Consider the following 14,592-nt stretch of genomic DNA (forward strand, 5'->3'; position numbering starts at 1 on the left):
TGTACTAAATGTATTTTGTAACCAAGTGTTACATGGCAGTTAAGTATAACAGGTTTTGTTTGAAATGTTCCATCTGCAGGCTCGAGGACAGAAGCGGCAGGTCGGCTGGTTCCCTGCCAACTATGTCAAGCTGCTGGGTGCAGGTGGAAGTGGGAAGTCCACCCCCACAGATTCCATCAAGTCTGCGTCCCCCCTCACCGTGTCAACTACCCCCACCATGTCTGCTGTGGTGAGTATGGCACTACTGATGATGATGCTTATGAATTATATCTTAGGTGTTTTCTTGATCACCTTTAGTTTTAGCTTTCAATATACAAATATATGTTAAGTTTGCCTCATTGTGCTTTGTATTCAAAAGTACTTTTATCAGAAATAGAACATAAGTGAGACTATCAGGTTGTTGTTGCTAGAAGAGGAAAAGATGGAAGTCTATTGGAAGTTCTTTAAAAAATACAACAAATTATTTATAATCTTTCTTCCTTTATTTTTGTTGTAATTGTTCATGTTTAGTCATTGCTAATATCTGTCTTGATTTTTTGTCTATTTCAGCAAGAGGAAAGTGTACCAATTGCTACAACCTCAGCATCACCTGCACCAGCAGCAGCTACAAGTAAGTGCACTATGGTATCAGGGGGTATTTGTCACAGAAAGGTTTTTGATAATGTTGTACAATATACTAATATCTAGATTTTGTAAGGTCTTAAGTTATTGACAAAGGGTAACTTAACATCTATCTGCCTACTCTTTGAAAGAGTTTGAGAATACACAAAGTTCAGAGGCCAGTATGCCTTGTCATACATTGTGTTGATCGGGTCTTTCCACATAAGCATGTTTCAGTCTCAACCAGTTTCTCAAGCAATGTATGGCATACCTACATGTACTTTCTTTTAGCGTCAGGAGTCCATACATGTAGAAGATATTTTCCTGCTGCTTCATAAAAGGAAAAGGTAATATTTTGCCTGATGAAGTGAAAGATCATCTAAAGATTGATATGTTTTCCCTCCAGGTTTTGATGTGACAGCCATGTACGACTACAATGCAGGCCAAGACGACGAACTCTCCTTCAAGGCAGGCCAGACAATAACTGTCATAGCAAAGGAGGATGCTGATTGGTGGAAAGGCACAGTGGAGGGCCGAACTGGGCTGTTTCCATCCAATTACGTCCGTCCTCTCTCTGACAGCAGTCAGCAATGTGAGTACACACATTTGAATTTGATTAGTTGTTAAGTATAGATTTTCTTTCAACATGTATCTTTCACATACACCACATCAGGCAAATTGTATTTTTAGGTTAGAATCCAAAGAGTGCCGAAGTAGTAATGTTAGATTAACTCATGACAACATATATTTTGTTTGCTTTCGGATGACAAGCTTGAAAACGAAGGGACATTGAAGGATGAGGACATGACTCTTACCCAATACATTTTCATTTCCTGCTGAAAGAACCATCAGATTTTTTTGGTTTGTTCATCATTATTTTGCATAACCATTTCATACCCAGTTCATTTAGCATTTTCTACACACTGTATGTCATCACCTAAACAATTATATTGGTTGTCAGTGAAAGAGTTAGAACTGAAGAAGATGTTTTCATAAAGTAATGCTATGTTCCATTTCTGACATTCTGGAAATTGATAGTATATTGGGGATATTTTCAAAACTAATAAGAACAGTGTTGGAATCTTGCTGTTCCTAGAAACGATAGAAGAGGGAGAGAATTGTTTTGTAATTTCAACCATAGACACGTGATTGCAGTTGAAGGTGAGACAATGGTGGCAGTGTTTAGAATATGATTCGGAATTTTCCTTCAAAAATTGTGAGAGTGTCTACACTGATGTACCAATACTAAATGACACCTGTTTGGCTTAAACCAACTTGAAGGTTATACACTTTGTACAAGCCATGTCAGTGATAATTATATCAGGGCCATGTTTCTTACACAGAAAACATTAAGTCTTCCACACTGTTCATCCCTTCATGTCTCTCTCTTTCTCTCCTCCCCCTCTGTAGGAGTGTTGGGGTGCCCTTGCTCAAAGAGACCCACTACTCTATTGCCAGCTTTGGGGAGCTGCTTCTACCTTGAATGCACCAAGACAGTGTAATTGCATAAATCTGAGGCCAGCTTTCAGATGGAGATATTGTTGAAATTGTAGCTCTAAACTTGATGACTGTTGGAAGACCAGATAGGATAAACCAAACTGAATGTCTCATCCATCATCATCATACAAGCAAGGGGTCCATAAAAATTGTTTGTTCTGTTTTTCTTTGGACATCCAGAAAATATCACATCCCAAATTCAGATTCTGAATACACATGGAAAAGCAATCCTTGCTTGCTTGGGATGTTGGCATTCACATTTGGAACCCCTAAGTTCTTCCAACAGATGCTACTTAGTGATTCATTTCCAACTGCTGTTGTAATGTCCAGCTAATGTGGATGTGATGTTGATTCACAAATTGTGTAAACTGCATGCTGCACCCAAAGTGTACCATAAAGTAGTGGGTCTTTTTTCTGAGGGTTTGTCATGTTTAGCGCCATGTGTTTTTTTTTCTACCCCTGTCATTTGCATGTGTAACAATGGTTGTGATGGTATAATTCTCTCTGAGACGCCACCGGAAAGAGTCTCCTCCGAAGAAAGACCCACCTTACTGTTAAGCTTTGATTTTGAAATCTTCGGCAGTGCACAGACAGACATGATGTTTTCTGCCACAGCAAATGTGCTAAGAACTACAGGTACAACGCTACATGCTGTAGTGCTGTACTTGATGATTGTGGGAGGGTTGAAGGTAGATGTGCAAATTTTCTGCCTTGATAAAAAAGTTGCAAACAGGTCATGAAGATCTACTTCTAGCACAAAGCTTCCATGTACATTTTCACCATCTTCTCATTATATTTCAGCCATACATAGTATGGTGAAATATATTGTATTCGTAATGTTTCTTTCTTTCTTTCTTTCTTTCTCCTGTCAAATCTTCAAAGTGATTCATCTCCGCCGTTCCTGGACCGAATGACCTGAAATTCGGCACAGGGGTAGAGTGGGCCAATACCTTGATGCTTTTTTCCCATTTTTTTCATATCTGCCTCTAAAATGATTTTATTGAGATTTTTTGGTCAATTTTAGACCAAAACTGTATATTTTGGCCCCTGTACCCTGGTATTACAACCAAATGAGCTGAAATCTGACAGAGATGTGCCTTGATAATGCCCCCATATAAATTCGATAACACTTTTGGTGTACAGTACAACAAAATGCTTATTTTTGCGATTTTTTTACCAATTTTTGACCAAAAAAGGACACTTTTGGCCCCTGTACCCTGGTATTACAACCAAATGAGCTGAAATTTGACAGAGATGTGCCTTGATAATGCCCTCATATCAATTCAATAACACTTTTGGTGTACAGTACAACAAAATGCTTATTTTTGCGATTTTTTGCCAATTTTTGACCAAAAAAGGACACTTTTGGCTCCTGTACCTTGGTATTGCAACCGAATGAGCTGAAATTTAACACAGATGTGCCTTGATGATCCTTTCATATAAATTCAATAACACTTTTGGTGTACAGTGCAACAAAATGCTTATTTTTGCGATTTTTGGCCAATTTTTGACCAAAAAAGGACACTTTTGGCTCCTGTACCCTGGTATTACAATTAAATGACCTGAAATTTGGTATAGATAGGCATTAGATACTTGGTAACAAGATTCAAGTAAAATTTTTGACATAAACAACTTTAAAATGATTAATTTTGGCACTTTTCTGAGGGGAAATTTGTTTTCTTTTGGCCTCCTGACGTGACCTTCCGTGACCCCGCACAGAGCCACACCTGTGCGCGTCAGCCGGAGAGTTAATTGAATCAAAGACCTAGCCAATCAGCGAAGAGGAGGCCAAAGGCTAATTAATATTCATAAACGGGGCCTCATGATCCCGTATATAGCGGTGTTCCCGCCAGGGGGAGCGAAGCCCGCCTAAGGCTCTCGCATTTTAGACTATTCAGAAGGCTTTATATTGTATCAGTTCTTAGGGGCATATCTATGATAATCGCAGCAGTCACTTAACTTCTCTTCAGGAGTTAGCTAGTATCTTCGCTGCGCCGTTAGCCGCCGTGCGACTTTTGTTCACGGTCTGATATCCCTACGTCGCCGCCTCGCTGATATTCCCACGGACATGTTTCAAGAAAAATACCCAGCAGAAAACGATGTTCTGCGTCAAATTCTATTCTATAAAACATGTGGGACTCAGTGTTACAGTCTAAATATTTTGTAGAAGCACCGCTGTAGGAAAGAAGGTCCAAGCAATGTAAAACATCACGTAGCATGAAGTTCGCTGTCAACTGGCACACAGCACATGACTGTTTGAAACTCTAAGTCTAATCAACAGCCGTGTTTGATTGATAGCCGGCGGTCCTTTGATGAAGTCGGCGAAAGGTGCGTTAGTTAGAAAATCTGCGTTTAGTTTTGATACGTAATTATAAGTTAGACAGTGGCGAGAATGATTATTTTCTCATCAATATTTCTCTTCAGAATTATTTGAACTTAATTGTACATCTAAACAATTGGCTTACCTGTGCAATGTTTATATGATTAATGATCAGTGTACTGAAATCATGTGTAACGTATGGCTCCTAGTCAATAGATCAGCATTTTCTCTATAGTGACCACCTGTCTGTAGTGGCCACATTTCTATCACTGGACTGGAACTTGAGAAAACTGCTGTATTTTCTCCAGAGCAATGTGTTCCTAGTGCTGTTGTTGTTTGACATAAACTTTGAACATTTAAATTGTAACTAACTTTAAACTGCCAGAGTTTCAGCCCAATAAAACACTCTCAGCGCCAGGGTATGAACAGACTGACCAGACAGACGAAAATAAATCCTCGAACAAGGTTCAATCGTATCTTCCGGGTCTGGCAGGAAGTTGTTAAACTAAAATAAGAATAGGCTCGATGGCTGATTGCATACATTTAGTAAAACAGTTTAACAGTTTTACAGCTTGAAGAAAACAAACGCTCCTACAGTACCTGCACCTGCTTGATAATTATTAAATCGTATGCCCTACTTGAATAAAAAAGTTCACTGCAATAATAAATGTACCCACATTACAAGGAGCTTATACTTTTTTAAACTTACACCTAGTTATCGTACTGAAAATTGTTAATGACATTACATGAAGTCACTCAACAATTTTCAGTCATGATGAAAATTTTCTGAATGGAAGGTGTGATTATTGTCATCTTCTGAAAAATAGAAGCAAGCTCTGTTTTTACCTGGAATCAATTCACAATAACAGTCCACTTTGGGGGATAATGTACTGTTAAGAGGATGTTCCATTTTTGCGCAGGGGTGATTTGGAACAGTCCAATGTTGCGTGGGAAGGGGTATGGCTGAAATATGCTGTATTTGCTCTTAAGCAAATGTCGGCCTTTCTAGTTTTTTATGCTTTCATTTTGGATCTCATCAGAAAAGCACAGATAAACTACAGATGTATTTTTGAAATGTAATCTCACCTATTTAAAATACACATGCACAAGGATTGGTGACCATTCTGCAAATTGTACATGAAATCAAGAAGGCAGAAAAGTTGTAACTCACATCGCAACCTCCCATGCCGTACTGTAATTTGTTAAAGGGATCAAACTCACCAGTACTGTGTAGTCCTGCTACAACCAATAGAATGCCATACTTTTTTTTTGTTCTGACCTAGATTTAGTACATGTACTAGGAAACTCAATGTCCACAGCATAAGTTTACATTGTAGTAAGACATTTCATTATAATACATGAAAGTGTAATGTCAAGTCCTATGAACATTTTGGGTTATGATGTCACTGACGCATAAAGACAAACAGTGCTCAACACTCAGATACTACAACAATTTCCATTTTCTTAACAAGAAGGTTTTTCCGGTTTCTCTGAATATCCAAATTTTTACAGGCTTTTTGCAGATATGTAACAATGTCTTGGAAGAAAGAACACATTTCAGTACAAATTGCTGAAAGAAAGAGATATGTTAAAAGAGTTTCTCACATATTTAGAGCCTTGATCTGGCTGAAACAATGTAGGAGATAGTCACAGTAAGTGCTAGAAAAGTTGAGAAATTTGCAAATATGTCAGGTGATCATTATGCAAGGGGACCCCCTTCCTCTCTCTAGCTACACAGATGTTGCTGTAAGTGATCGCATATCAACAGGTCTTGGTACGTACAGCACTAAATGTCATTCTAACTTGTAGCTATGCGGAGAACCGGCATCATATCAGTTAGCTTGTCCATGATACTAAGGACCTTTCACTGCTGTAGCAGGGGGTATCAGTAGTTAGATAGTTTGGTGCTTGGCCAGTGCTAATGTGGCGAAAGTAGCAGCATAGATTGTCCTGTTACCAGATGTAGGTGGAAATAAACAGTGAGTGTGAAACTCGAGGTGAATCTCGGAAGCAGGGATTGGAAATGTCTGATGCCTGTAGGTACCGCAAAAATGTAGCACCGTGCTGTGGCTTATAGAGGATGGTAGGTAGACAAATGCTGAGCACCCCTACAGTAGGAGTGGAATAGTCTAAATAGGTTGCACAGAACAGAATGGTAGAATGTGAGAGTGGGAACTTTTTTTGACAGGATGTGTTTATGTGGAAACAAAGGTGTGTAGTATAGTGTTTAGTGCACCATTAGACTGCCACCCTTTTGACTTCTAAGTGTAGCAGAAAGAAGCAACTTTCGTGTGTAATATCTGTGCCACTATAGCACAAACAGTCAGGTCAGTTGTTCTTAAAGGTCTTGCCCAATATTATAGTAAGTGCAACTGTATTTTGTATAACTCATGGATACTTATACCTACATTAAGTAAGATATGATTTTTGCTTGTAACCTTGGCTTATATTAGACTTTGTATATTGTTTTTATGAGAATCTTTTCAAGACTTAAGCAAAAGCAACTTCATTTATACAGTCCCTGTCACATTATTTTGATATGTAAGAGTATACAGAATTAATTCTTCATAGGAGGGTTATGGTAACTGTGTTAAGTTTATATTATGTACATTTTTATTTACTATAAGATTTACTATTAAGTATGGTAGGGTAAAATGCTGATATTCCTTAATTTGCTTCATATTGTTGAAAACTGAATTTGCTGCCTGTTTTGGACTGTCATTCCATAAATGTTGCAGAGTCTTTTCATTTGATGCTTCCATAAAACTCTTGCCACAGTTCATGATAACTATTTCCTGTAAACTACGGAATGGCAGAACTGATGCATCCATGGCAAGCATTACTTATAATAGGTCCCAGTTTTGAGCTCATTAGTCATGCTATTAAAGGCAGACCATTTCCTACATGTACTTTGATGAATATAACAAAATGTGGATCTGTAAGTGTCAATGTGTATAGTTCACTGTCACAAACTGCATTTTTGTAGCTAGAAGATGTCGAATTCAGATGCAGACTTGCCTATGTTTTATCCGAAGTGTTGTAACCTGTATGTATATTGTGTAGTTGGAGAATATCTGTCTTGAAACCTCAGTGGAAACAGAAAAGCCATCATGCTTACTGTACCTTAGATAGAAATGTAGGTAATAATGGAAAAAAAAATTGTGGACAGTTGGTAATACGATTGTCATTGTTGTGGTACTGGCAAATAATGGCTTTCCTAGCCACATACTATTATGGAAAGTATAATTTATTGTACATTAGAATGAAATAAATTCACTTGTAAGGCTGAGATGTGATCTTGTATTAGGGAATCTTTTTTGTGTGTATCTGTCATTACATTGTGTGCACACATGTCTGTGCCTCTCTCTTAATCTTATGGTCAGTCTTTATTTAAGCAGCCAAAAAGACACAATTTCTGTACAATTTCTTTGTGATATCTTTCACTTATAGTTCCATATGTCATGGAGGTGGTTTAAAACGAGTAAGGTACACTGAAACAAGAGTCAAGACAAGAATGCTTTGGAGACGTTTCCCAATTGACCAACCCTACAGTCTTATGCGCTTGTTTAAAAAACATGAAAATCTGTTATTCATTGAAAGTTTTTTGTGATATAAAATTGAACTTGAGTTAACTTTGTATGCTTTTCAAAGGTGTAAAACTGACATTGACTTTGGTTTTAGAAGATGTAAATTGAACTTGAGTTTGCATGCTTTTGACAAGATGAAAAACAACTCTATTTAGTGCTTTTACTTTGAAGATGCAAAATTGAACTTGAATGTGTATGCTCTCAGAAAGTTTAAAATTGAAAATGACCTATACTTATAGAAGACCTTTCAAGATTTTGTACAGTCTTTAAGGTACTTCTCCACCTATCAGTTAAAGGAAGAGTGAGAGTGAGATGGTAATCTACAAGGGAACATAGATAACCCACAGGACCCATGTATGGGGCCTGTCTGTATCAGAGGAACCAGCTGGGCTGATTACTTAAATAACACAGAAGAAAGGAGCGCACCAGCTTGCTGAAGGACAGTGCTTTTAAGTTAATAGACCAGTCCATTATTGTTTTGCATGATTGTGTGTGTTGTAATGTATCTACAGTGAATTATATGTCATTGAAGAAAGAAATTTTAAAAGTATCTGTTATTATCATAACGGTATGGCACACTCAAATGACTTACAGTATTGAGTTGCTTTCAAAACTATGCTACAGTTAGTGCTGCAGTAATTTCAGGTCACCCCCACAAGCTTACTGAGTCATTCCCATCTTCCTCATGCACACTAGTGGTCACTTCATAACAACACAGTGTACCTTTTGTAGTATACAGTACTGAATGTTCAGGATGACTTCTCCTGGTACAACTGTCCCCACCATGTTTACTACAGGGGCAGCTGATCTGAACGTGTTTGAGCCGATGACACCCATGGAGAGACAACGTCAGGGTCAGATCCACGAACTCATCACCACTGAGCAAACCTATGTGGATGACCTGGCTCTGGTCATCGAGGTCAGTAACTTACATGTGCACTGTCTTTTACATTTATGTAAAGGAAATTGTGAAACCATAACCAAGCATGGAACCAACGTGACTCAATTTTTTTACCTGGGCTGTCAATCATCTAAAATATCTTTGCAGTTTGTATGATGTAACATATAGAATGCACACATCTGCTACAACATATATTTTGTCTTATTTGTAGCACAGAAATTATGTTATCATGTTTCTACATACCATTTGAGATACATATTACATATAAGATTCTATAACTGATATATATATGATGTAATGAACACCCATTATAACTATCTAATATTACAGTTTTTGTCCTGAATAAAGTGCCAGAATCAGAAATAGTCTTATTACAAAAGAGAAGTCCATTGAAGAGTGACTCCCTGAATGACCATGATGTTGTTCTTACATGTACTTGTGCAGGTTTACATGAAACCCATGAGGGAAGAAGGCATCCTGACCCAACAGGAGCTCAATACTCTCTTCATTAATATACAGGAGGTCAAGACATGCAATAGCAAGTTCAACAAGTAGGTGGCGCTGCACTTTTATAGCTCTCTCCAATGATAGAAGGCCAAGGTCTTTATCATTACTACAAATACTTTTCTGTCATGTATACGTCTGTTATAAGTCGATGATGTACAACAGTTTAGAAGTTGGTCTGTCATGATCATATACATACACACACACATATATATATATATATATATATATATATATATTAATTATTATGCATGATGTTCAACTCAAAACTGTTAGTCAAACCTTATGGTACAAGTAAGAACGTTTGTATGCAGTGTATGATACATATTCTGTATCTTCCTTCCTTTCCAGGGCTCTTAGAGTTAGGAAAAAGATGAGTGGAGAAGGGAAAGTGATCCACATGATTGGTGACATCCTCTGTGAGCAGGTAAAAGAAACAGTCAACTGTCTCATCATTGCCATCATATTACCATTCCCTTAATATTTGCATACAAAAAGTCTTTAACAATATCTAAGATGGCTTGCAGAGTCAGGATCAATCATAGTTCATGTAAGATACTTCAACATCTAATTTAATGTAGTTATAACATTCTGCATTGGCAAAGTCAATATATTTCTAAGTGGTGAACAGCCACTCATAGAGTAAGGCAAGTTTACAAATGTACTGGTGCAGAGTCAAGTGCTTTTGTTGATGAACCTTCTTGGCTTTTTTGTTTTTGCCTTGGCACTATTCTCTCAGTTTCAGATAGTGAGCTGAGATGCCATTTTGGGCCAGCTATTGCAAGTTTCTTTGTACTAATTGAAAATATACATAATATTTCCATTGGCTATAACTTTGCAATGCACCATTGGATTAAGCTTTTGATGTAAAATTACACTACATGTTTTTCTGACCCTGACTTGTGTAGGGTGATCTCACCCATCTTTTATATTAGAAAAATGTTTTACAATCTCATATTTGTAACCCAGCTCCCCCACATGACGTCGTACATCCGGTACTGCAGCTGCCAGCTCAATGCCAGCACCTTCCTGCAGGACAAGCACCAGAACGACCCCGAGTTCAAGGAGTTCTGTCGGGTCAGTCATTTTAACCCTTACTAGAAGGTTACATTTTTGGTAGCGCTTGTCCGTGTGCATGTGTATAGTTGACTAGCAACTCTCGAGGGCCTGGACGGATTGTGTTGATATTTGGTATGTACATGTAGGTTGGTAGTTGACGTTACATTGTACAAGTATCAAGGAGGTTGAAAAAGAGACCTCCTTGATTGTATGAAATAATGAAACAATCTGACTGCTTAAACCCAGTCGTCTTGACTTAAACCATTACTGTTGCACTTTGACCCTTGCAGATAGGAACCCAGGACACCAGGACAAAAGGCATGCCACTCAGTAGTTTTCTCCTCAAACCCATGCAGAGAGTCACCAAGTACCCACTCATGCTTACCAAGGTAACAAAAGAATACTGTAGCTTTGAATGATAGGTGTCAATGGAAAATTCCATTTCATGTGCGTGTGTATCATTTTCTACAGTGTGAACTTCAAGGTATTTTACAGTCACAGTAAGTTTTGTAGTTCCATGTATAACATTATCATTGAATACACTCTAAGTCTCAGTTGAACCTATTTCTTACATTGTGTCAACATTAACCCCTGATGTCATCTTACAGATCCTTAACAACACGCCTGAAACGCACCCAGACCACATCAATGTGAAGACGGCTCTGGAACGTGCAGAGGAGCTCTGTACACAGGTTAACGAGGGCGTACGGGAGAAGGAGAACTCTGACCGACTGGAGTGGCTCCAGTCCCACGTAAACTGTGACGGGCTGCCGGAACAGCTCATCTTCAACTCTCTCACCAACTGTCTGGGACCCAGGAAGTTCCTACATTCAGGAACACTCTTCAAGGTAACATTGGTTACAGAGTAGAACAAGGGTTACAGAATAGAACATGCATTACAGATTAGAACTGACTGACTGTCTGGGACCCAGTAAGTTCCTACACTCAGGAACACTCTTCAAGGTAACATGGGTGACATGTTATACCTCTTGAATTCAACATGGGTTACAAATTAGATACATACATGTATTTGAACCGACTGTCTGACACCCAATAGATTAATTCACTCAGGAACACTTTTCAAGGTACATGGATTACAAAAAATAATGAAGCATCAGGGTAACATGGGTTGCAGGTAAGTTGTTATCAACTAGTATGTATGAAGTTGATCCACTGAAATGAGCACTCTTGGTGTAAATAAAATGGATGGTTTTTGCAGTACAGTGACAACATATTAGACAAAAAGTGGAGCTTATAAAACATGGAAGAAATTTCTTGCTTGATTGATTTCCCAACTTGTTGCTTTGTCAATAAGAGTACATTTGACATAACATTGATTTTTCTCCAGGTGAAAAGCAACAAGGAACTCCAAGCCTTCCTCTTCAATGACTTTCTGCTCCTGACCACTTGTTCTAAATCTGTCAGTGGGGCTCTGTTCAACAGCAAGGCTGACATCACATACAAAATGTACAGACAGGTCAGAGCAGAAAACTGTTTTACTACACTAAGTGTGCCATACAGATATCATGATATGAGGTTGCAATGAAAAGATGATGTACAATAGTGTCTGTAACTATTTGTCTTTCATGGACTGTATTTTTCTGAGAAAAAACACTTAAGGACAATCAACTGAAGATAGAATTAAATGAACTCAATGCATCATGAACTGATGTGTTCTGTATTTCAGCCAATCTTCCTCAATGAAGTTATTGTCAAGCTTCCCACGGACAAAGAAGATGCAGGTAAGAAACAAAATTTTCTTTGGTTTCTGCATGCCTTAACATTATATTTAATGAATGATGAAGTCATACATTTGTAGAAAGTGGAATAAAGCAATGCAATGACAATGATTTAGGATGGTTGTATGTCATTATGACATGTAAATCAAAGACATGTAAAACTGTAAACATAACTTTCTGCCTCTTTTCCAGATGAGCCAGTATTTTTCTTGAACCATGTGGACAAGGTGTACCAGTTTAGGACAGAAAAGGCCAGTGAAAGGTAAGTGCAAGCCAATCTCCTACAACTAAAACATAACCCCAGCACTTAATACAGATACTGCACAACATTACATGTATTTGGACTGCAAACAAATTAGAATTTTCAATACATGTATGTGCACATCAATTTCAATGTCTTTGAAATGCGAGGGTCACATTGGACTCAGTCTGACACAAATACAAAGAATTTCAAAATCATAGTTTTCAATCATCATTATAATGATTTGATGCTGTGTCTCACCAGAAACCAGTGGATGAAGATAATGGAGTCTGCCTCCCAACAGTACATAGAGACAGAGAGGAAGAAAAGAGAGAAGGCTCATCAAGGTACATGGAACATTTTTGCTACTGTGTGCTACTTGTCATTTCTGTCTGTGTGAAAAGTGATGGCTAATGTTGATTTAGATAATTATGAATATTATGTTCTATGTGTCAAGTCCATCCTTGTGTTATCCATGGTTCCTAGATGTATCTTGAGAGTATACAGTTGTAATTGAGTTATACATTATATTGAAGTAAAACAAAGAATATCAGCTTGTTGCAAGACACATACTAACTTACACCTGTTCACACACTGTTAACACCTCAATCCTGATTCTCTAACAGTGCTACTGACCACATCTCTAGCAGTTCCTTGTTTCCAGGCTTTACAGTTAAAAAAAAAGGAATCACAATTGGTTCACACAAAAGCATAGAAAATCAAAAAGTTTACTGTTTACTTGAATTGTGTGATTACCTGTCCCACCTGTTTGTCCTACCTGTTCCTTTTTCTCACCTGTCGACCTGTCTCCCAGCACGCATGCTCCGTTCTACGGGCGTGGGCCGACTTCTTGTAGTGATACAGGAGGGACACCGCCTGCAACCCTGCAACTCCAATGGTACAGTCCAAGGTTTTCCTCTGTATAAAACTGCACAAAATAACTGTATGGCTGTCTCTTAACCCTGTCAGTTTCGAGGATAAAACAATCTGAAATTTTGCCTTTGATAATGAACAAAAAGAAGTTGCTTTAAAACTTCCTTCTGATAGAAAAAAACAACCTTTGTTCAGATATGTAGAATATTTGACATTTTAAGACCCAGCCATCAGTTATGAGTTTTTGGCACCTGCTCTGGTGCGGAGCAGGTAAGGCGGTGCAGCTTGAGCCATGATGAATGCTTGATTCTGCCCGCAGCTCGGTCGTTGCGGTCCACAGGAATGGGCAGACTCCTGGTGGTCATGCAGGAGGGGTATGATTTACAGCCGTCTGATATCAATGGTACCTGCTTTGCTTTTGTTTTCTTTTGTTTTGTTTGATTTTATTTCTTTTTAGTTGGCAAAGTGTCAAGAACCAAATGTGTTGGAAGAACATTTTGAAATGGGCACAGTCACACATTTTGTATAGCTGTTATGTTGGCCTGTTGGGCAATGACTTTTTGAAATTGTTTTTGTTTTATTCTTGCTTTCTATTTACATAAAGTACATGGTATGTCATTTTCATGCTTTGTTTTGTTGCCAGAGTTGGTTTATTTTCCCCTTTTCCTGACAATTTACGTTGGGAAGATGGCTGGGAATCACAAAAGATACCTAGCGATAAATGCTTTCAAATTGATACTACCGATACTATGTAGTAAGTGCAGAATTAACATGATATGACCGATGTGCAAATGCCTTTCATGCTACATTTTGTTCATCACCAGCACCACAAGATGTTGCCTGTCTGTATTGCTTGTAATCAAACCAAGCTGTGTTTACCTTAGGCCGTAGTGACCCTTACTGTGAGGTGAGCATGGGAGTACAGGAGCACAAGACCAAGGTGATCCCCGGCACCCTCAACCCCAAGTGGAACTCCTCCATGCAGTTCTTTGTGTATGATATTGAGCAGGATGTGCTGTGCATTACTGTGTTTGACAGGGACTTCTTCTCACCAAACGGTACGTGGTCTTTTTATTAACTTAAATGACCAATACAATAGCTCATGAAGTTGAGAATATCTATTGCCTAATTGACAAATTAAGAATGTCATCAATAGTACTAACTTCATTTTAACTCATGCCCTCTGACATACAAAAAAATTGTACCAACAAATTATTCTGTAGGTGTGGTTACACTAAATCTTGTTAAGTCACTTAGCCCATCCTTGACTA

At 38.3% G+C, this 14,592-nt stretch overlaps 1 protein-coding gene across 19 annotated transcripts in view; it reads left to right on the forward strand.

Moving 5' to 3' along the window:
- Nucleotides 1-14,592, forward strand: part of LOC118423163 (intersectin-1-like) — a 48,630-nt gene that overhangs the window by 30,573 nt on the left and 3,465 nt on the right. For 18 of the 19 annotated variants that reach the window (XM_035831187.1, XM_035831190.1, XM_035831194.1 and 15 more), the window contains 15 exons: nt 80-229; nt 550-610; nt 1,007-1,192; nt 8,802-8,923; nt 9,350-9,456; nt 9,761-9,836; nt 10,379-10,486; nt 10,759-10,857; nt 11,077-11,316; nt 11,817-11,945; nt 12,156-12,210; nt 12,400-12,469; nt 12,713-12,795; nt 13,641-13,724; nt 14,206-14,379. In XM_035831187.1, coding sequence (XP_035687080.1) covers nt 80-229; nt 550-610; nt 1,007-1,192; nt 8,802-8,923; nt 9,350-9,456; nt 9,761-9,836; nt 10,379-10,486; nt 10,759-10,857; nt 11,077-11,316; nt 11,817-11,945; nt 12,156-12,210; nt 12,400-12,469; nt 12,713-12,795; nt 13,641-13,724; nt 14,206-14,379 — 1,744 coding nt within the window. Of the gene's footprint in view, nt 1-79; nt 230-549; nt 611-1,006; nt 1,193-8,801; nt 8,924-9,349; nt 9,457-9,760; nt 9,837-10,378; nt 10,487-10,758; nt 10,858-11,076; nt 11,317-11,816; nt 11,946-12,155; nt 12,211-12,399; nt 12,470-12,712; nt 12,796-13,262; nt 13,347-13,640; nt 13,725-14,205; nt 14,380-14,592 lie in introns of all 19 variants that reach the window. The other variant, XM_035831175.1, reaches the window with a different exon arrangement.

The sequence above is a fragment of the Branchiostoma floridae genome, chromosome 9 (assembly GCF_000003815.2).
Source record: "Branchiostoma floridae strain S238N-H82 chromosome 9, Bfl_VNyyK, whole genome shotgun sequence".
NCBI lineage: Eukaryota > Metazoa > Chordata > Leptocardii > Amphioxiformes > Branchiostomatidae > Branchiostoma > Branchiostoma floridae.